General features: G+C 38.8%; 1 protein-coding gene across 5 annotated transcripts in view; it reads right to left on the bottom strand.

Moving 5' to 3' along the window:
• Fndc3b (fibronectin type III domain containing 3B) overlaps positions 1-22,969 on the bottom strand; it is a 327,023-nt gene that overhangs the window by 36,862 nt on the left and 267,192 nt on the right. For all 5 annotated transcript variants that reach the window (XM_005332466.5, XM_040270089.2, XM_040270091.2 and 2 more), the window contains 7 exons: positions 21,160-21,231; positions 18,571-18,689; positions 16,510-16,615; positions 15,411-15,583; positions 13,225-13,338; positions 12,743-12,892; positions 7,867-8,147 (listed from right to left, as the gene is read on the bottom strand). In XM_005332466.5, coding sequence (XP_005332523.2) covers positions 7,867-8,147; positions 12,743-12,892; positions 13,225-13,338; positions 15,411-15,583; positions 16,510-16,615; positions 18,571-18,689; positions 21,160-21,231 — 1,015 coding nt within the window. The remainder of the gene's footprint in view (positions 1-7,866; positions 8,148-12,742; positions 12,893-13,224; positions 13,339-15,410; positions 15,584-16,509; positions 16,616-18,570; positions 18,690-21,159; positions 21,232-22,969) is intronic.

The following is a 22,969-nucleotide window of genomic DNA, read 5'->3' as shown; positions in this document are numbered from 1 at the left end:
CTGGGAAAAACATGAAGAACTCTGGGTACTGAAGGCTGAGAAAGCTGAAGGAGGTGAGGACAAAGGCAAGTATTGTCTCCTTTGTTTTAGAGTGAAAAATGGTAGTGTGTGAAAATAACTTCCCAATCCTCATAACAGAGAATGATGACTAAGACTGTTAAGAGCTAAGAAGCAAATCTGGCAAAGTAGCAAATTATAAAATCAACATACAAAAATCAATAGCTTTCCTATATAACAACAATGAATCTGCTGAGAAAGAAATCAGAAAAACAATTCCACTCACAATTGTCTCAAAACAAAAAACAAAAAGCAGAAACAAAAACCCCTTAGCAATAAATATAACCCCGTGGTGAACGACTTCTATAATGAAGTCTTCTATAGAAAATCGAAGAAGGCCTTAGATGATAGGAAAGACCTTCCATGTTCATGGATAAGGAGAATTAATATTATTAAAATGGTCACACTACCAAAAGCAATATACAGATTTAATAGAATCCCCATCAAAATACCAATGGCATTCTTCAGAGAACTAAAAAAAAAAAAAAAAAAAATCTTAAAATTCATTTGGAAGAATAAAAGACCTGAAATAGTCAAGGCAATTCTAAGCCATAAAAGGAATAGTAGAGGCATATCAAAATCTAACTTCAAATTATACTACAGAGCTATAGGAACAAAAACTGCATAGTAATGACATCAAGACAGACACATAGACCAATGGTAAAGAACAAAAGACACAGACAAATCCACACATTTATAGCCATCTGATACTTGACAAAGGTGTCAAAAATATACACTGGAGAAAAAGATAGCCTTTTTAACAAATGGGGAAATTGCTTATTCCTATGTAGAAGAATGAAATTAGACCTTTATACCTCATCCTGCATGAAAGTCAACTCAAAATGGATCAAAGACCTAGGAATTAGGGGAAACCGTAAGTGTCTTCCATGGCTTAGAGCAAATGCTATATAACTCCAGGTCAACACTCCAGCATATAGGCATAGGCAACAAGTTTCGCAATAAGACCCCTAACGCTTAGGAAATAATGCTAAGTTAATAAGTGGGATGGTATCAAATCTGAAAGCTTTTGCACAGCAAAGGAAACAAGAATGTGAAGACAGAACCTATAGAATGGGAGAAAATACTAGCTAGCTACTTTCCTGACAAAGGAATTAATATGTACTATATAAAATTTTAAAAAAAACTTAACAGCAAAACCCTCAAATGACCCAATTAATAAATGGGCGAATTAATTACATGTACTTCTCATAAGAAATAAAAATCGCTTACAAATATATGAAAAAATGTCCTACATCATGAGCAATTAGAGAAATGCAAATCAAAACTAACACTAAGATATCTCATATCAGTCAGAATGGCAGTCATCCTGAATATAAATAATAATGAAAGCTAGAGGGATGTGGAAAAAAAGGAACACTTTTACACTGTTGGTGGTATTGGTGCTATGGTGGTTCCTCAAAATACTAGGAATGGAACCACCACATGTCTAGCTATACCACACCTAGATATTTATCCTAAAGAATTAAAGTCATCATACTACAGTGACACATGCACACCCATGTTTACAGGAGCATAATTCATAATAGCCAAACTATGGAACTAAGAAAATGTGGTATATATACACAATGGAGTTCTACTCAACTATAAAGAAAAATGAAATTATGTCATTTTCAGGAAAATGGATGGAATTAAGAACCATTACATTAAGTGAAATAAGCCAAACTCAAAAGGTCAAGGATCAAGTGTTTTCTCTCATATATGGAAGCTAGAGAGGAAAAAGAACAAGAAAGATGGAGAGTGGATGGGAATCTCATGAAAAACCAAGGGCGATCAGGTCAGTGGAAGATGGGGAGGGAGGAAGAAGTATTACAGAGTGATAATGACTAAAGTATATTGTTATGTTTTGTGCATGCATGGATATATAACAACAAATCCCATCATATGTACAACTATAATGCACCAATAAAAACCTGGAAAGAGAAAAAGAGGGAACGATGAGAAACATACTCACCTGAGGAACAATTCTAAGAATTCACCTTAGAAAACAAAAAATGAGCTTCAAGTTCTGTTTAATTAAAATCTATTTCAAACTGAAACTTAAGAAGTTTTCCCTTTAGCCAAAATAAGATTTTAATCTTGAAATTTAGGTGGGACCCACAAACTTTTTTTTTTTTTTTTAACTTGTATTCCATCTGTTTTTGGAATCTTAAGTACAAGGGAAATAGAATTTTACTTTCCAATTAAAGGCAGTGATATAACCCAAGCATATTGTATTTTGTCCAGGCTACTGTGAAAAATCTCAAGTTTGTAGGAGTCAGCTATATTTATCAATACAGTAATACTACTGATTAAATAAATCAAATTAAGAGTCATATCTTTTCAAATTTTGATTAAAAATTCACTGCTAAAATATCTAATTTAGATGTCAAATACATTTCTACAATGTACTTCATACACAGTCAAATTCTAAACACTAAATATATTAAAAGAAGAATAACTTTCAAAACAAATCATCTTTAACTGGGGAAGATGACTTTCCCTATCATGTCTAGCCACACCAGTACGCAAGATGTCCTAGGCCCTGGGGGAAGGGGTGGGAGACCAGAGGCCTGAGAAGCCAGGTTGGGCTTTTCACAGCTCCCTCGCCCCAGCGCACCACCTAATCATCTAGCTAAGGAAACTATGAGAACCACTGTCAGGTAACTTCCAAATGTCATATGAAATGACATCCTAAATATGAAAACAGCTTCTGATCAGAGTACTCAGAGACGTTCTGTGGAGGAGAACCTTGGCCTTCAACCAAGCTCCTTCTCCTGACAGGCTGCTGACAGCAGTGCCACCGTCCCTTCTGTAGGCTCCGAGACTTGCTTTTCTCATGTCCCTCCTTGCTGGGGGAAACCTTAAGTATCTTCCATGGCTTAGAGCAAATGCTAGACGTCCATGCAGGAGCCAACCTACAGCAAGGTGGTGACCTGCTTTCTGACTCATTTCTTCCCTACAAATGTTACTAACAGATAATTCACTAAATGCTTATGTTTTGGGCACTAGACTAGGTGCCTGAAATCTTATTAATACACAACAACTCTTCCAAGTAGTTAAAATTGTTACCATCATTTTACATTGTAAGGAAATGGAGACACACAGAGTTTAAATACCTTGCCAAAGGTCACAGAGACAGTAAGTGAGGGATTGAAGTCAAGGGTAACTCCAGTTTGTTACTTGTGAATTATTCACAACTTGCCTCCTAATAAAAGCCACCTCATCTTGTCACAGTGAAATGATCTATGATTCACTTACATAGCACTTATCACACAGTAAGGAAAAAAATAATGTTTTCATTCCCTTTATACTCAGCAAAAAGCATAAATGAGCACAAGAAATAAATCTACATTTGGGTTGTTTGCCAGCTTATCATGAGTCAGACATATAATGAGATTGCCAAAAAAGGGAATCTTGGGCAACTTTACTAATTGCTCAGGATACAGAAGTAGGAAGGTAACAGCCCTGTTTTGCTCTGAGACCGTCATACCAACCCCAGAGATCTAAGCACCACAGATGGAGAGGTCATCAAGAAGCAGGAATTGTTCTGAGCTAAGATTTGAATGATGGTGACAGTTCGCTGAGAGACAGCTGACATTTTATAAGACGATGATGTTTAGTTCCCTTCTGGGCCTACTAATCATGGTCTACAAGAGTGGGACTCAGACACTGGTATTTGGCAAAGACTCTCTAGGCAACTGATACACACTGACATTTAAGAATTATTGCTCTAGGGTAGTGGTTTTCAAATTTAACTTGCACCAAATTATCCTGAGAGGCCAATAAAGCACAATACTAGGCCCCATCCCTAGGCTTCTGATTCTGCAGTGCTGAGGCGGGGCCTGATGATTTTAATAAGTGTGATGCTGCTGCTGCTGGTCTAGGAGCCACACCTTGAGAGCTACACTCTAGTCCTGGGGTCTGAGTTTAGATGAAGCTGGAACAATACCCTGGTCCCTGGGGCTGCTCGGCCCAGAGCTGAGAAGGGGCTATACCAGGAGACCCAGGCCTCCTTCACCTCACAAAGGTTATGTATAGCTCTACATGGCTGGACCCATTCAAAGGAAAGCCATTTCTAGTAACTTTTTTTCCCTTTTTCCCTTTTAGATCTGTCTAAAACAGGATCTTGTAAGTCATCCTGTAAAACAGAAATTAAATTTTAAATTCACTTCTACACTTGAAAGTAATGTCTTTAAAAAGAACACCATTATTGCAGGGGTGCATGTTTGTAATCCCAGCTACGTGGGAGGCTGAGGCAGGAGAATCTCAAGTTTGAGGTCAGCCTCAGCAACTTAGTGAAACCTTGTCTCAAAATAAAAAAGATATAAAGGGCTGAGGATATAGCTCAATGGTAGGGCACGCCTGGGTTCAGTCCCCAGTAGTATAAAAACAACAACAACAAAAACCAGCACTGAAATTCCAATCCAGGGCCTGTCAGCAAACCAAGGGATAATACAAGTACCAAAAGAGAAATGACACATCTGCTGAAAACTCATTTCTGCCTCAGTAGATTCATTACAGAGGTTCACAATCCTCTCCTCACCACAAGGAGAAAGAATAAGCTCCCTGTGAGAACAATGTGTAACTGCTGAAAGTCAAAAACAAAACAAACAAAATTAAAAAAAAAAAACACACAAGTCTTTCCTTTATCAAAGCTCCATGGCCTGCTTAAAATGTTTCAGTCTACATTTATGTCTAGAAAATCACGATCTGTTCACTTATATTTCAATCAATTTATGGGACAGAAAAGGGTGAGATAAAAATTGATTGGACCAAAATTATACCCCTAGTTCCTTGAAATACTCATTTTGTATGTCACTATAACTATTACAACTGTATTTCTGAAACATAATATTACAAGGCTGTGGGGATGACCAGAATTCTACCATATAGTACTTAGAGAACCCAGCTGTGAACAGAAAACTAAATTCCTAATGTATAATGGTTGAACTTAATTATTAATTATTTTAATAGCCTAAAATAAAAGACTCGGGCCAAACTGTTTTTTTTTTTTTTTTGGCCAAGAATCCATGCAATGATTAGGACTAAAGATGCGTCTTTCCTATAGCTATTTAATTTTCATGCAATCTGTCTAAAACAGGATCTTGTAAGTCATCCTGTAAAGCTAACAGGTAATATCTCCAAACATGACTTTCTCTCCAGCTCAGTATACTATACTAGCCCTAACACAGTAGTACTAAATTATTTATACTGGCATTAAATAAATTTAACTTTCTAATCTAAGCTTCCCATAGTTCCTATATTATTAAAGCATTTCATCTTCTCCATAACAGAATTAACCTCTGAGGTACTAACATGTTTTCATATCAGCCACTTACAAGGAAGACATTTTTTGATCATTTGAACTATAATTGGTTTTTCTGTAAACAGACTCTCAATATCCAACATTCATTTGAGTCTTTGAGCTCTAGATTTCTTTTTCTAAGTCATTTGATTGTAGATTGATTAGCAAATCAACAGACCGCCAGTGTTATCTTACACAAATCTTAAAGTTTTATAATTATTTAAGCCCAGTGTCAGGAAAAAGGGAAATTCTTGGGCTAACACCTTGCCTCAAAGTCCCTTTATAAACTTAGGACCTGAATGTTCATAGGACTGACCTAAGGCTTTGAGCCCTCTCTGGGGTAGAGATGGGTGCAGACTGGAGAAGACAAAAAACTTCCTGTAAGTCTGTACAAGTGTAGCTTTTGCAAAGTTCTGGCCTGAGGGATCAAGGTGGACAACACTTGACACCTGGTCTCCTAGAAACAGCTGGGAGATGGAATCCCTCAGTCACTTCCTGCAGCAGGTTGACTTCATGGTCAGATATTCTTAGAGCATCCACACTGGGGAAATTCCCTGAGGTCAGAATCTGGGTTTAATCATCTCTGGATTTCCTGAGCACCTGAACCCAGTGCTTTGGACACAGGCACTGCAAAATTGATTAACAGGGGTGAAAAAGGTTTTCTGTGATTGGCTAAACACTAAAAATGAAACAGTGCCCTCATCCTGCCTCTTTGTGTATGTACACTCCCTTTATTCAGTTTCCATCTCAAGTCTTACTTCTCTCTTTCTCTCTTTCATGTGTGTGGTGCTAAGAATCAAACCCAGGGTCCTATGCATGCCGGGAAAGTGCTCTTCCTCTGAGCTACATGCCAAGTTCTCAAGTCTTATCTTCAACCATCCTGACCATTCTGAAGCAAGGATCATCCTCTTTGAAACTCCAATAGGACTTTGTGTACAATGTTATTTTCACCAAACGATGAAAATAACATTGTGACCACCTCTTGGCTTGTACTTCAGTGCTCTGAAGGCTGGCGGAGAGTGTTGGATAAAGCCACAGTGCACACTGAGCTCAACTGCAAGTTCTTAAAAGAATGAGAGTGTATAAACAAACAAAAAAGCCTGCCACTGTTCTGGAAAGCAAAACAAATACATAAATTACTCATAAAAGAAAGATCTGGTAAGAGGGAAACAGAGGCAAAAATAATACAATATGTCAGGTGGGATTTTTGTTATCTTCAGCTGATTAGCTGATTTCTTTCTTTAGTTCCTGGGGGAAAAAGCCTAGTCTATTAGACCACAGAATCAGTAAGCTCTGCAGAAAAAAAATAGGTAAAATGATAAGCCCCTCTTTTGGCAGCAAGTTAATCTCTTGCCCTTCACTCCCCTGCCCTACTGAAGAGAGCTAATTTTTTTCTGGATGAGGATCTTGATGTTGATCAAACTATAATGTTTCACTGATGAGCACTTGCAATGCCCTGCTGGGCCCTGTTAGAAGCATTTGATACTCACTTACTTACTCTTTACAAAATGATGAAAAAGTAAATCCTTGTTATCATTTTGCAGAAGAAACTGGGACTCACAGAATAAGTTTATTGCCTAGAGACATCTAGCTCATGGCCAGAGTCTGAGGCCATTCGCTCTCACACCTCCTTAAAACACAGGAGCCCTTCTGGGGCACACTTGAATAACCAGAGATGGTTCCTGCACTTCTTCTAATGATGTGGTCTTGCTAATTGCAAGCTTTTTGCTTTGAGTGGGCTTTAGCAACCTGGGGACAGACCTGAATTATTTGAAATTTTGAAGGGCCTCAAAGGAGAAACAGGAGTGTGAGAAGAGGAAGGTGCTCCCAGGTTAACAGCTCTGGGGGAGAGAATGCAGATGTTAACTGGGGTTTGTGCAATTGCGTGTGAGGTAATTGTTTTCCCAGGCCTCTTGTGAAATTCTGAGTAATATCTATATCATAAATGCTCTGTAATACTGTTATCTGTTATGGGGGACTGAGAAGAATGGGAGTGCCCTCCTTCCAGGTGGGGACCAAGGTGGCCACAGAATGAGATGAATCACTGTGAAAACACACAAAGAAAAAAAGTGATGGGCTGTCTGTGGTGGCACACGCCTGTAATCGCAGTAACTCAGGAGGCCGAGGCAGGGGGATCACAAGTTTGAAGCCAGTCTGGGCAACTTAACAAGACCTTGTCTCAAAAGCAGGAGGGGGTCCTGGGGTGTAGCTCAGTGGCAGAACAACCCTGAGTTCAGTTCCCAGTACCACAGAGAAAAGAAGATGGTCAAGAATTACTGATTTTAAGTGGCAGTTAAAATTCTCTCTCAGAGATTAAGAATTGTATGAATTTTTAACTGACTCAATAAGTAGAAAGCAATGCAAAATTTTAAGCCACATTTGCAGTTAGTACCCTTCAGGGTAAGAATGGCTAGAATCCTTGGCTTTGGCTGTTAGACTTCAGGAGGTGCAGCCCCCAGGGCTGAGCAGTCAGCATGGCTTTACTTCTACTCTCCTGCACTCACCGGTAGGAGGTTTCTGGAAGGAGACCTTTCACAACATGGGTGGTGGTGTTGCCCACGGTAATGCTGGCATCTCCAAGGTCAATGTTGTAGGCGAGGATTTCAGACCCATTATTGCACGGCTCTTCCCAGGTCAGTACAAGGCACACGTAGGGTGAGTCAGGGGAGGCACTGAGAGGCTCTTCCTCCAGGACACAGAGAGTGGAGACGGGATCAGGGGCAGATGCTGGTGTCTGGCAAAGGACAAGTTCACTGTACGGCCCTGCTCCGGCTTGATTGAAGGCCTGAAACACAGAAGAGGGAGGCAACGGCCACATCAAACCATAAGCACATTTTAGGTAATGTAAAGTAGTCTGTTCTGTTTCTAGACATGTAATAGAAAGAGAATATTTATTTTAATCTAATAACCACTTTCCAAAAAATGCCAATCACATCTTTCTTCCATTAATAAAGCAAAAGACAATATGGGTATATCATCACTTTTAATCATTTTAAAACAACACTTTTTATTTGCACGGCCCACTTTAGCTCACAGATCATAATGTATTGTCTTCACAATAACATGGGATAGACATTAAATGGTAAGTTCAACAGAGGTGGTGCTGGGGATTGAACTTGGGGCCTTGTGCCTCCTTGTCAAGTGCACTACCACTGAGCCACATCCCCAGCCCTCTTATCTGTCTTTTAAAGTGCAAGGACCTCAGTCAGATTAAATAATTTTGGCCTCGGATTTAGAGGCAAACTTTGGACTGGAATCTAGTTATCTTACTTCTAAAGCTAGTGCTGCCAGGGAACAGCAATAGGGATTTTAAAATAGCATTTACCATTTTCCACATGAACGATAAACTTATATCTGAAGGAAATTCATGCTGACCTTATTGGACAGCAGTAGCTGACCTGGTAAGCAAGCCTGGCTCTGGCAACACAAATGGACGTGGTTTCCAGGACACCATGCTCTTGTTTCTCCTGCTTTATCTGCTGCTTCTCCTCAATCTCCTTGGCTGGTTGCTACCACTGCCCTTATTCCTGCTGGATGCCCGAGCTCAGGACTCTACCTCTTCTTAAACTCTTGGAGGTCTCATCTTGTCTAGAGCATGAATGTCATTAATATTTTACCCTCAGATTCAGATGTGTAGCTCTGACCTCAGCTCTAACTGCAGACTAATGTAGCTGTATCCAACTGCCATCGAACATCTCCATTTACATGTCAAACCAGCATTTCTTATTCAACTATCCAGAGGGCCCCTGATTGTACTCCACTCCTCCTTATAAAAGTTCTCACTGCACCTCCTGTGGTCTTCTCCATCCTTCCTATCGCTCAAGTCATAACTCAGAGTTTCCTGGGATGCCGGTTTCTCCCTCATACCTTATGTCCGGGCCACAAGCCCATCTGGTACTATCCCAGGCCTGCTATGCTTTCTCATCTACTTAATGTAATAACCTCCTTACTGGTTTCTGTGCCAGTCCCTGCCCCAAATCTGTATTCACAGCAATCAGACTAATGCGGTCAAGGTTTTTAGTTCAAATTTCTTCTGTGGCTTTCTATTTTATTCAAAATAAACTTGAAAGTCCTTACAAATGCCTACAGACCCTATCTGCTCATCAGCATCCTTCTGAAAAAACGCATTAGCACTCTGACTTTATTGCCTGCTACTCTTCCTTTCACTTACTCTGCTCTATCTACAAGGGTTTCTTTGTAGTCCCATAGGGACATTAAATTTGCTGCTGCCTCAGGGCCTTTGCATACTCTGTTCCCTATGTCTAGAAAGCTTTTACCCCAGAATTCTGCACAGTTCACTCAATCATCTCCTTCAAACCTTCTCAAATGGTACCTTTTCTGGGAGTTCTCTCTGAAGCACTTACTTAAACTTGCAATTGCCCTTGCACTCCAATCCTTGGGATCCTTCTTGTTTTCTATTTCCTTTGTTGCTTTATATTTCATTAAAACACTGATCATCAACATAGTAGATAGTATGTATTTGCTTCTCTGATTAGAACACAGGTTCCAAAAATGTGAAAATGCCTGTTTGGTTCACTGTGTTATTTCTGAGAGGTGGAACTGGACCTGACAGAGTATGTGCTCAATAGATGTCACAATTATTTTTTTCTTAAACATTTGGCAACCTTCTTATAAACCTCATTCTCTTTAACTCCATAAGAAAGCTATAGAGACAAATCATAAAACTAAAGGAAGTAAGTCTAAGCTCTTAAATCAAAAGTCTAAAACCAAACATAGGACTCCTCTTTGTTAATTCAAAGAAGCAAGTTAGCACACTCACTCACTCTCAAATCATTGTTCAAACTCTATGGTAATATTTTGTGACAGCTAATCGTATTTCATGAAAACATTCTGACTCTCTTTTGGGAAGAATTTTAACATCACAAATCATTTCAAGAATCTATATTTTGACATAATTTTTTTTTTTGGGGTGGTGCTGGGATCGACTCAGTGCCTTGTGCATGGTAGAGATTTTATTTTTGGATATAAATTTATCTCAGACAGAAAATAAGATGTTGTGGAGCCCAGTGTTCATGTCAACTAAGTCTTTGCTTGTATCATCATACAATATAAGGAAAGGGACACGGCTTTTTAGATTTGTAGTTAGTTCAAACGTGAGTCTATCATTTAACAAATACATAACCATAAGCAAGTTACCCTGTCTGAGAGTTTCCTCAGACACAAAATGGGGAGTGTAACACCTTATTCACTGAAGTATTACGATGATTAAATTAGGTAACAAGCAAAATTATGGCTGAATGGCAGACCAACAATAGGTACCTCCCTTCCTTCCCACTGGGAAAATCCTGAACAAAAATAGCATTTTTCCTATTTTTTTCAAAGCTTTTTATTTTGAACTGATTTTAGATTTACAAAAATAACAGAGGTATTTATATATATCTCTCACTTTGCTTTCCCTAATATTAACATTTTATGTGCCATAGATATTGACCTCAACCAGGAAATTATCAAATTGGTACAATCATATTAACTACACACAGACCTGATTGAACCTTGCCAATAATGTTCTCTTTTCCTAGTAATGTTCTTTTTCTATTTCAGGATTCTACCCAATATTCCCACTTTCTTTTACTAGCTTAATTCTTTCTTGATTTATAGTACTCCTTCTTAGCAGTTTTCAAAGGAAAATAAATTTAAAAGCATCTTTACTAAGTAATAGTACGACTACAATATAAATCTGCCTCATAGGACTAGAATTACTTTGTTACTTCTTAAAAGAATTCAAAAATTTAAAAAATCCTTGGTAAAACAAGAAGTTTCACTCAATTTTTAGAAAACCCATTATAGGTTATTTATTTTTTATTTGCCAAATATTAAAAAAAAATCAGATTTAACATGACTTTACTTATAGGGTTTAACCTAACTTTACAGTTATTTGAAATGAACACAATGCATATGTGGTCCACAGATTCAAGAAACCTATACAGATGGAAATTCTTTTCCTAACAACACTTCTTTAGCAAACCAATGTGGTCTTAGAAGTGCTATCCCCTTTCACAGGGTCTTATTTTATAACAAGCACAGACATTTACAGATATTTTCTACTCCTGATTGTCAATACAGAGAGGCAAGGTTATTATGCAGGTTCTATTCAGATCACTGTATCTTTGAAAATGCAGTTTTGGAGAGCCGTGCTAAATGAGAACATACGCCCTGAAAAGAGAAAGGGAAGTAGGAGAACATATTGAAGAGATGCCAAAACTCAAAAAGCTCTATGTGGTGGCAGACAGCTCTTTATTTATATCTAGTCTGTTCCAAAAGCAGGAGAGTGGCGCATAATTTAACCTTTCCCAATGACTCAGCACAAGTATTATAAAGATCAGATAATATGCAGGACACTGACTCATGGACAGAAGGTCAATGACATCCCAGGTGCTGCACTGGAGAAGGAAGGATGCTCCCAACAAGAGTTTAATCAGAATTGTTTTGAGATAAAACAGGCTTCAGAGTTAACAACAACAACAACAACAACAACAACAAAAACTTAACGTTGATGGGGCAAATTAACATCTGAAAGGAATACCTTCTTCAAAAAGGCCACTTCAAAAACACACTGGGTATACTACCACTAAGGAGCATGACCCATAACTTAAGTCAGGTGGGACCCCAAGTCTCACATCTTTACTCCCCTATCCACAAGTACATGTGTGTGAAGAGAGAACTCTCCCAGGTCAGCACCACATCTGATTCATCACTCTGTCCTTTGATCTTGGCACAAAGTAGTGCCAAGAAACTGTGCTGAACAAATGGGAAGAGACCAAGGACCCTGTTTTCTCAGAATACTAAGGATTTACAAAGGGAAAAGATCATTAATCCAGGAGGATGAAGTAAAAGTAAACCCATGATTACTATCACTCTAAGACCCCTGGCTCCTGATGCTCCTCTACTTGGACTCCCAAGTGGAAGCTTTTGGACAACCAGCCTTGAATGTGGTCTAAGGCAGACAGACTGGTCTAAATTACTCTCATATTTGGTTTTGGCCCCATATTCTGTCTTTTGTCATTCTAAGTGGCTTTCCCACTGAAGTGTATGCCTCAGGGCAATCAGAAGGCATCCTTCCTAAGGAGCCCTGTGCCACCTTCCTTTGGACTCAGTCATTCAGTGAACTGAAAAACCAGCAAGTTCAAGATACTTCCAGTGAGAAGCATGGCAGAGAAGAATCTGGTTTTGTTCTTACAAGTTAGAGCCTCCTAGAGAAGCAGAAACTAACTGCCAAATACCAAAACAACCACATTTACTTTTATTTAAAAGGACTCTTCCCCGCCATTATCCCTCCTGACAGCCTTTGAGTTGATTTCCTGAAGTATCCTTCCCAAAAGGCTTGTCCTTGTGAGTACTGTCTGCATCATGTCTACCTACCTGAAGTCTACAGCAGTACTGCGCAGCAGGCAACAGATCTTTTATCTCAAAGCAAGTGTCCGTTCCATGATAAACGAGTTCTAAGGATTCTTCGTCTTCTCCCCATTCCAATCTGTACTCTGAGATGTCAGCACCAGAGCTTTCGGGGCTCTGGAGAGCAGAAATTCATGTAGTTAACAATCCCATTGAGAAAAACATCCTACCATGTCCACGTTCAACTAACTTAACTAGGGATATGAGCAACACACCTTGGATATTTTAAAAACATACATGAAATAAAGGCATGAAAGACACACTCAATCTAAATGATCATTTTTACAATTCTAAATTAAATGACACAACCAAGTGCCAAGGGAGATTACTATATACAGAGTGGGGAAAAAATCACCTACACACATTTGGGCTTCGTAGATTCTTCATATTCCCCATGTGGGGTAAAGCAGAAGGAACAGAAACTGATGCAGAACATGTATCCAACTTACCTCCCAACTCACTAGCACACAGCCCTCAGGCGTAAAAGAAACACAAGGTGCTTTGCATTGTCCAGGAGGCCCTGTGGCAGTGGTAATCTCTGACACATCAGAATAGGGACCGTACTGAAAGAGAAGAACACAAATATACTTTTATATGTGTGTGTATTTGTGCATGTGTGTGCATCTAAAAGGGCTAGCTAACTAAATAAAAGCTAGGGTGACATCATCAATATAACTGATTCAAAAATATTACCTAAAGGTGTATATCAGGTTTTCTCTTGCAGGTAGTTCCCTGAGAGGTAGATAGATGTCTATTACACATGTCTATGTTTTTTATTCAAAAAAATTAGAAAGCTGGCTTACTAAACATTTTTCCCTTATTAAGACATCAGGGGGAAAAGTTAATTCTTTGCAAAACACAGCACTCTGCTTTCACATTTCTCCAAGGACATCCAAGATAACTGAGTCAGATGCCCACTGCAATTTAATTTTAAATATATAAAAATATATTAAAAAAATCAACTTGGAAATGTTGGTTATCAAATTCTGGGTATTTCTTCTGGTTGCCAGTATTTTCTATTTTGAACACTAATGCTCCATTAAGCCTTCTCCGTGTGCTCACCAGCTCCAAGGTTTATGCACCAGGCATCTTTATGTTATCATTGGTGACCATGCTGCTCAGAGCCAGGTGTCCTTAGAGACTGAGCATATTCTGAGAGAGATACAACCCACTAAACCCACCCATTTTGATAGTGCAAAGAGTTGGAGCAAAGACTAAAATGATTTCCAGGTTAAGAAAGTATGTGCCTGTGCTTTCAAAATGGGCGAGGGGTGGAGGTGGGTGGAGGATAATTTAAAACAACACAAGACTCGGGAAATACTCCAGATTGTAAGGAAGGTCTGAACTGGACCTCAGAAGATGACTAGTCACAAACATCATAGTTAACTTCCAGTACAATAGGAATGAACCAAGGCCGAAGATAATTTCTTTAGACAATATATTGGTGAAAGGGGCAAGAAAGGGAAACTCAGGTCAGCCCTGCTGCACGTGGGTCTTTGTTATGGCAGAGACACAGGGAAAGCTGATGGGGACAAGGGTGAGCACAATGGAGAAAGTCTCTGCAGCACTGACTGTGACCATCCTCCTTCTTTTCATGTATCTAACTGTATGTTTGGGGTCACAGGCTTTCTTATATCCCCACCAATGCTCCTTTCTAAAAAAGTTTAGACTTTTTTCCCTCTCGTTTAAATATCTGCTGGGCTTGAAGTTCCTTCCTAATGGGAAATTTTATTATAAGAAATCTAGCTCCTGTACAAACTTGATATCCTACTTTAAAATCAATCATTTCCACAGCCAGCTGACATGGAACTGACTACGGATAAACAGGCTTCACCTCTGAGAGGCTTGAGAAAACCGCTATTAACTCTCCAAGTCACTGGTGATATTCTATCACTATCATCTATCCTTTCTTATTTTTAAACATTTTGTCAATTAACTAAGTCTACTTATTTGCGTGGCGTTCACCTCGACAAAACACTGACCGTTTTGGGAGCTGTTACCAACAACTTGCTTTACCTACACCCTCTGTCCTCTGTTGTTTCTATCTCTGACAAAACCAAATCTCTCACACTTTCTGGGCCATCTTCTTCTCATTATGAATCTCCCTCAAAATCTAGATAGCTCTGCGATTTCAAGGAAAAAAAGAAAAACCCACTGTGAGGACAACATAGACATATCTACTCTCAACTTCTGGAAACTTCAGATGGAGCAGAAGAAGGAAGGGGCCAGAGTTCTAGAGTTTTCACCTGAAACAAATATAACAAATACAAGCAAGCTGGCTTCCCTAGCCTTTACCCTGTGCATTTTAAAAACTGACCTGAGACACTGTTGACTCACAGGTAACAACATAGTAGAGAACTTTTGTCAGGATTAGTGTTATTATCATCCCACAAATGATAAAGTTAATGAGAGAAAAGGAGAATACCCTAAAAAGTCTCAAAAGTACATACACGGGATGATAGTCTTTTTATTAACCTTGAGTGCTATCTTAATAGAATGATATGAGGTCTACCTGAACCATGCAATATCAACTCAGAAGTAATATTTTATGTACACTTTAATGGTTGGTAAAGAGGAGGGAAGACACAGAAATGCCAAAACCTTGCATTGTGGTCTGGTGCCCAACCCTACTCACCCCTCCGTCATTCAGCGCCCTCACTCTGAAGCGATACACAGTTCCGGGGAGCAGGTTGCCAACTGTGCACTCCAGCTCAGGCCCGTGGTACACCTCTGAAGCTACGTCCTCAGGTTCCGTCATCTCCACACTGTACTCTGACACCTCACAGCCACTTTCAGATGTCGGAACATCTGGGAAAGCAGAATTTTTTGACCTTAGGACATTTCCGTGCTTCTAATTGACTAAATCACATCTGATTTTTTACAATGTCTTGCAAAATACCATGTACGTGGCCTATTCTTGCGTTTCTCTTAGAAAGAACCCCCCATCAACAAAATGTAAAAGTTCCCGAGTGATGCTTTTCCTACTATCCAAAGCAAATATGTTTAAATGTATTTAATATATTTATAAAATAATTCTCAAATAACAGAAGTGTTCGGCAAACTGTTTCACATTTTAATATAAGATAAAGTGAAAAAATGGAAAAAAGAATCTTCCCTTTGAAATCAAAGGTCATGATGAATCTGGGCACAGAACCCAAAACTAGTACCATAGTTTATTCCATTTTAGATGTAAGTGGTGGGAAAAAAAAGTCTGCTACAATTATTCTACACATTTGCACGTGCAATTTACATGTTGTAAACTGCTGGCACAACAGGAAGTACAAATGCAGCCGAAGTTAATGCTATAAAAATACCAGGACCCACGTGACAAAGCAGCAGGGTGGTGACTCACAGAGGAAGAGGAATTCACAGTTATCCTATGAACTATTTCTTGGCTTAACCTCTAAGTAGAGCACAACTTTTCTTTATAAATAAAGTTGAAATGTCCTTAGAAAGAGGCTATCCTAAACTCCCTAGAAGAGTGCTCTCTGAAGGGTAAGAGACAAACAGCTTGTATGCCACCATCAGGAAGAGGAGGATGAGTGACAGCGAGGGAGGCAAGGAATGGTGAAAACCCAGCCCAACATAGATCAAGAAGAGTATGGACATCTCTGGCAGGAAAAAAAAAAAAATCAGTTTTGAGAAGGAAGTCTTGAAATTTAAATTACAAAGCATTAAGTCTTAATCTCCAGTGTCCAAGCTGCCAATGTCAATGTGAAGATTCGTTCACTCACCCCACTCTAAGTGGACTTCTTTGTGCTTTGGTCTACCCAAAACCCTCGGTGGTCGACACTGACCTGGTGCAATACTTAGTGTGCGAACAGGGAGACTTTCAGAACACTGCAGGAGAAATACCAGAGAGAATCATCTCTTAGTTACTGTGAATTTATCAGACCTCTATATTCCAGGCAAATTCTACCCCATAATTGTAAATGCAAACAAAAAAGAACTCCATATTGAATGTGTACACACTACTATATGCTTTTTACACTAAAAGATCTTTACATGAGTGGTGTGTGTATGTGTGTGTGTGTGTACTTCTACTGTATCTTATACTATATATGGCATTGGTTAAAACTTAAGAATCATACTTTCTCTCTTTTTTTGGGTGGTAACAGGGATTGAATTCAGAGGCACTCTACCACTGAGCTACATCCCCAGCCCTTCTTATTTAATTTTAAGACAGGGTCTTGCTAACTTGAAGAGGCAAGCTAAAACTCGAGATCCTCTTGCCTCAGTCTCCTGAGTAGCTGGAATTACGGGTTTGTACCACTGTGTCCAGCAAGAATGGTTCTTTTTGAAATCAGAAGAGTAGGTTTGAGAGTTATATATCCTAAGTTCATAATTATTTTCCTTTAAATCAAAATAAGAAAGAGTCTTCATGAGGAAAGAAGAAAACACAAAATGATAGCTGGATGAAATTTCAGAATGGCGCCATCAATGGCCAGCCATTCAGACAGAGCAGAAAAGCAAAGTCTACTAGTATTAACCAACTGAATCTGACATTAACCAGCAGGTTCTGTTAATGCTACAATAAGTAGGCCTTCTTTTTGTAGGACTTGGCTGAAGAAGGCTAGTGGTGTGGAAGATGACCCTCTTGTTGAGATACGGGCCAAACTCAATCTCCCTGAGAAGTGTGCACAAAATGGACTCCATACATTCAAGCAGTACAGTCTCTGTGCTGCCCTATGCAGCCCCTCATAGGTTTAGACAGGAGGCACCAGCTGATAATCTAAGGCTTTGATTGGCATATACTTCATGCTGGAAGGCAGCACAGAAAACCATAGTACTGCCTAAGAAATGTCCTGGTTAGGACATTCCTTTCAAAAGCATCTGTCTATATGGGCTATCTAGACATCACAGGACTGGGGTGGGTGAGTAGAGGGGCAGTGGTGGACATAAATGAAAGAAAACATTAGAAATGGATTGATGGGGAAAAATTCAGGCATTTAATTGGCAGGCACGATCTTGAAAAGCCAATCCAGCACAGGCCTTCAAGGTACCATTTCTCCTCTCTTAACTATTAATGGTATTAAACTATCATGTTAAATATCTCTACAATGAAAACATGCCTTACGATCATGCCTTGAACTCACTTTCCTGAATACAAATTAAAGCCATTTAGACAATTATCTCATTTCTAGAGCACTTCATGTACATTTGTTAAGTTACACTGAACCTGTGAGAACAGCGTGTAGTTGAAACTAAGACTCCTAACAGGGTAACTGGCTGGTCTAAGGTCATACAGACAGGAGATAATGTAGGCTGTGGCCTACAGGTGTGTACACCGGGTACTGCACATTGTACCACGTACTTTCAGCTCAGTCATAAAAATATGTCATTTTCACAGTTTCCCAGCAGATGGCAGTAAAGAACCTTAAGGAAGGTCTGTCTCCAGTGCTCACCAACTGATAGCTGTGATAAAGAAGAGGTGTGCGGAAGGTCTTATCTTGCTGACTCTAAATTCTATACCTTTCTTGTCTCTCATATTTAGCTAATGCAAATCCCAGACCATTTTCAACTGTCACATGTGATTATGGCCAAATCTTCTGGGAAATAACTAAATGATACATGCACCTGAAAGTATCACAGTTCAGCTGAGAATCATTTGGGACTATTTTTTTCTGTCTTCTAAAGCACAATTTTAAAAGGTCTATTTTTCATTTCCTAAAGTGATAACATGGAAGGCTGCATCACCAAGATGCATTTTAAAACTGCAACTTATTCTGATCTTCTAAATTCAGCTAGTCCGAATCTGATCAAAGATGTTTTCTTTTATCCAGAAACAAACCAACCTGACTGTGCCCACCGGTGCTGATGCAGCATGCTCGGAGTTTGTACAAAGTGCCTGGTTTCAACTGGGTGAAAGTATATTCTGTAGCTGATCCACTGTATGCCACTTCCCACTGATTGGCTGTAAAACAAGACTTGTGTGAGTTCATGCCTTTTGTAAAAATGTAATACCAAGCATTACTGATAAGAAAAGCTGTAAGTGGTTGCCATGAAAACAAATAGCACCTATTCTTTTTTCTGTTAGTGCAAAGGAGTGTCTTTCCATTTCCCTGCTAAGTTAAACCCTAGAATAACATGGAATCATTTCAGTACTTGGTACTGTTGGTTAGACTACTCGCCATCACCATGATCACACTGCTGGCTCTGAGGTTTGGGTGTGGGAAACGACATGACATTTGTAGCTGGCACAGGAGGGGGGTGGTGGTGGTGGTGCGGGGATAGTGTAGAGCACGCTGTGAAATGCTTAATGGTGGGAGGAGGCTGTGGGGCCAGCTGTGTCATGCTATCTGCTCAGCAGTGGGGCTCCTGACAAGTCTGGGCACTGCTGAAGGCTTTCTACCCAGCCCTATCTGCCTGGAGGTCACAGCAAGCAATATCTTCCCACTACAGACTGAGACCTTTGGATAAAGGATGGCTGTCTTCATGCAGCCCCACTTAAAAGACAAAATGCCTGGGAGGGTGACAAATTAAAGATAAAACACGTGGTGTAAGACAGGCTATCCAGCCACTTTTCAGGAGAGAAGAGGGAAAGATGGTGGCTGATGCCATCGGGGAAAGGCACCATGGGCTACTTCAACCCACTGCCTGCCTCACCAATCTGGGCCACTGGGATGTCCTCCCGCCTGTTTGCTCCCACTCAGGCTGTTCCCAGTTCACTACTTTACGTAAACCTTTTACTCCAAGAAGCTGTTTTAGGGGGAAAATGTATATTCTATTACATGATATTTTACTGATTTCCACAAATTCCCTCAGCAGCTTATGAGGTTAGAGTTACAATAAAAGTACACGTACTAGGGCTACCTGGGAAGGAGAATATTGAAGACAATTACCTAACATTAATGGTCAGAAAACTGAAAAAGGGACTGGCATAAGGACAGCTAAAAAAGATACAATTGGTCACTTTCCCAGGTACTGGAAAAGTTTTTAATGTTAAGTGCTGAATGTTTTATGTTAATGTAAAGTACTTTAGATTTGTCTTCTGTAGCTAAGAAAGCCAGGAGAATTCAAAACATACATAAATTTTTGCAGTGAGCCCCTGGCATATGTACAACTTCTCTCCCACGTAAGTTTTCTGATGTAAAATACTAAGTAAGACTTTTAGGATAGAATATGATTTTATGGTAAGAACAGCTGTGCTCATGTCAAAGAATTCTCATCTCTCAGCTTAAATTAAGAGCTGATAGACTTAACCAAAAAACTCTAGGTGGTGTCATGGTACAAAATAAAAAGCAAGCCGCATACCAACACTACTTGTTTGTAAAAGTTACTGTCAGTCTCTTCCTTTCTTTCTTTTGCCAATATGCATGTATATTATTATTACTATTTCTACAGCTACTATATTATTATTATGCAATACTGGGGATTGAACTAAGAAGTGCTCTACCACTGAGCTACATCCTCAGCCCTTTTTTAATTGTTTATATTTTGAGACAAGGTCTCACTAAGTTGCCCAGGTTGGCCTTGAAATTGCTATCCTCCTACCTCAGAGTCCCAAGTCACTGTGGTTACAGGATGTGCCACTGTGCCTAACATGCTTCACTTTTTTAAAATGAATGATTATCAAAATTATAGAAGATAACATATCCTTTTTAAAGTTCTGGTAACCATACTTTCTATTAAAGCCTAGTCAATTCTATTAGAAAATATAATATTTAAAAAGGCACTAACCAAGGAATTTTGACTTCTTCTTTTATTTATTTATTTATTACTGTAGTTGTAGTTGGACACAATACCTTTATTTTATTCATTTATTTTTATGTGGTGCTGAGGATTGAACCCAGCACCTCACATGCACTGAGGCACAACCCCAGCCTTGGAATTCTGATTTCTAACACTTTTGACAAGTAATGGGTACATCCTCTAACTCCAAAGTCACAGTAGAGACTGAAAGACTTTCCTACACTTGTTACTAAAGTGCAACACTGGTCATGAGCCCTCGATCCGGTATGCTGTCTGTCCTGCGTGGCAAGCTGTCGAGGACTACGCTCCTTTACTCACCCTATCTTATACTTCCTGGAAAGTTGTTTCCAACACTTTGCTCATAAGAATTTGCAGAAAAAGTGTGTCAGATTAGGGATGAAAACCTTAAATTTATTTATTCTATTAACTAGGAACTCTTGATTTAAAAAAATAATAAGATTCAGAAAATAGGAAAAAAACACGACAAAAAGGTACACTTCAAGTAGACTCTCATCTCTGGTGCTGTGTTTGAAAGAAAAAACAGGTAATATGTGGATAAAGTTTGTTTATTGTAGAGGGTTCTGTATTATTAGAATGAATGGCTGCCTGCTACTCTATAAAGATACTTAATGTATTAGAAAATATGGGTAACTACTGCAAAATTTGTATAAAAACATTTCCAAGAACTTCACCTTCAGAATTTCCATCAGTAATCTCCAGCAAGTACTTAAGGATTTCTGAGCCACCGTTGTCCTTGGGAGGATCTGAAAATAAGCACATATCTTATTAGCAATTGGCAGTACTGATTTTTATTGGCAAATATAATTAGAAAACACAAAATCACATAACATTACACCATTTTAATTCTAGACTTGACCAAAAAGTGTAATAATTAATTTAATTCACTAGACTCCTTCCTTGAAAAACAAAGGAAACAAACATACCAAGAAACTCTAAATATTATCAGACTATTCAAAATTCTCAGAGCTAGAAATGTCAGAGTTAAATTTATTTAGCAAGATGGGAACAAAACTCAAAATATGAACTGATATTTCTAAGAATTATATTAGTAAATTTACTTAGAGAATTCCTTAGGCAGCTCCTCAATATTTGGTGATTTTCTAAAAATATAAGATGAAACAGCCATATATTGCTTTTTGTTTTTATTATCTTATTGGTTCTTTTCATTTATTTTATTGGTAACTAGATTCTTTTGCCAGATAAAGAAAATAGAAATGCAAAATAATCTACAAAATAAATAAAACCTCAGAATGGAATAAGTCTGTCCCATCAGCTTTCTCCTAAGTAGCCGTCATGTCTCTGCTGAACCTGACATGAACACAGAGCTGCGGATCAACAAGGACGTGTGCTCCTCGCGGACGGCACCCAGGGTGTGTGTCTCCTGGTGACCCTGCTCCTACAGGAGTTTTATTTTCTGAGCAGAACAACACCTTGCATTATAATTTTACAAGTATGGAAAAATCTGCCTCTGTCAGTCTACTGCCTCATATTATTAGGCACAAAGAAAGTTCTTCTAAGAGACCTGGAGTTTGCACACATAGATTTAAGGAATTCACCTTACCTCTGCTTTTAACTGGTATTTCCATTAACATATATATATATACACACACTTCAATAACAGACATTCACAATAATAATTATAAAGCCAAACATTATAGCATAACACTAATCAGGGGGAAAGATCCTAATAATTCTGTCTCAAAAATTATTAGGTAACTTGAAATAGTTATGTGTCTTGAATGCTGGTCTCCTTAATATTACGTGGTTGTGAGGTAAAATCTTTTTTTTTGTTTTGGGTAGTGGAGCTTTAACCCAGGGGTACTTTACCAGTGAGCTATATCCCTTTTTATTTTTTATTTTGAGAGAGGGTCTCACTAAGTTGCTCAGACTGGCCTTGAACTCTCCTTCTTCAGCCTCCCAAGTTGCTGGGATTATAGGTAGGTATGTGCCACCAAACCTGGCATGAGGTAAAATCTTATTTTAAACTACTATTTTTTCACCTTTTTAGTTATAATTATATGATACTGGTGAAAATTACAAACATAACATCTCAATGTATAAAATGTTTATCAATCTTCCAGTTGTATTCATTTCAGTGAAATATTCCAAATTACATCGATGAGCCACATCCTACCAGACAACCCCAAACCTCACATGAACTTAAATATGAAAACTTCCTGTAGTTCAAAATGGTGGTTATATACTAACAATATGAAAACAAAACTTATCGTATCTAAATGTAACTTAAACATACTATATATCAAAATTACTTAATATGGCATACCAAAAATTTGAAATTCATTTTCAATATTAACTTCATGAATAATTTTCTTCCTATTAAATACTGTTGAAAGGGCCAGGGATATAGCACAGTGGTAAAATGTCCCTGGGTTCAATCCCCAATACCTCAAAACAAACAGAAAAAAGGAGAACAAAATTTAAACATCTATCAAAATTTCAAATTAGTGGAACTGTCCATTC

This window comes from Ictidomys tridecemlineatus, chromosome 3 (genome assembly GCF_052094955.1).
Source record: "Ictidomys tridecemlineatus isolate mIctTri1 chromosome 3, mIctTri1.hap1, whole genome shotgun sequence".
NCBI lineage: Eukaryota > Metazoa > Chordata > Mammalia > Rodentia > Sciuridae > Ictidomys > Ictidomys tridecemlineatus.
The sequence above is the reverse complement of the archived record's forward strand: the minus strand, read 5'-3'. Positions and strand labels throughout refer to the sequence as shown.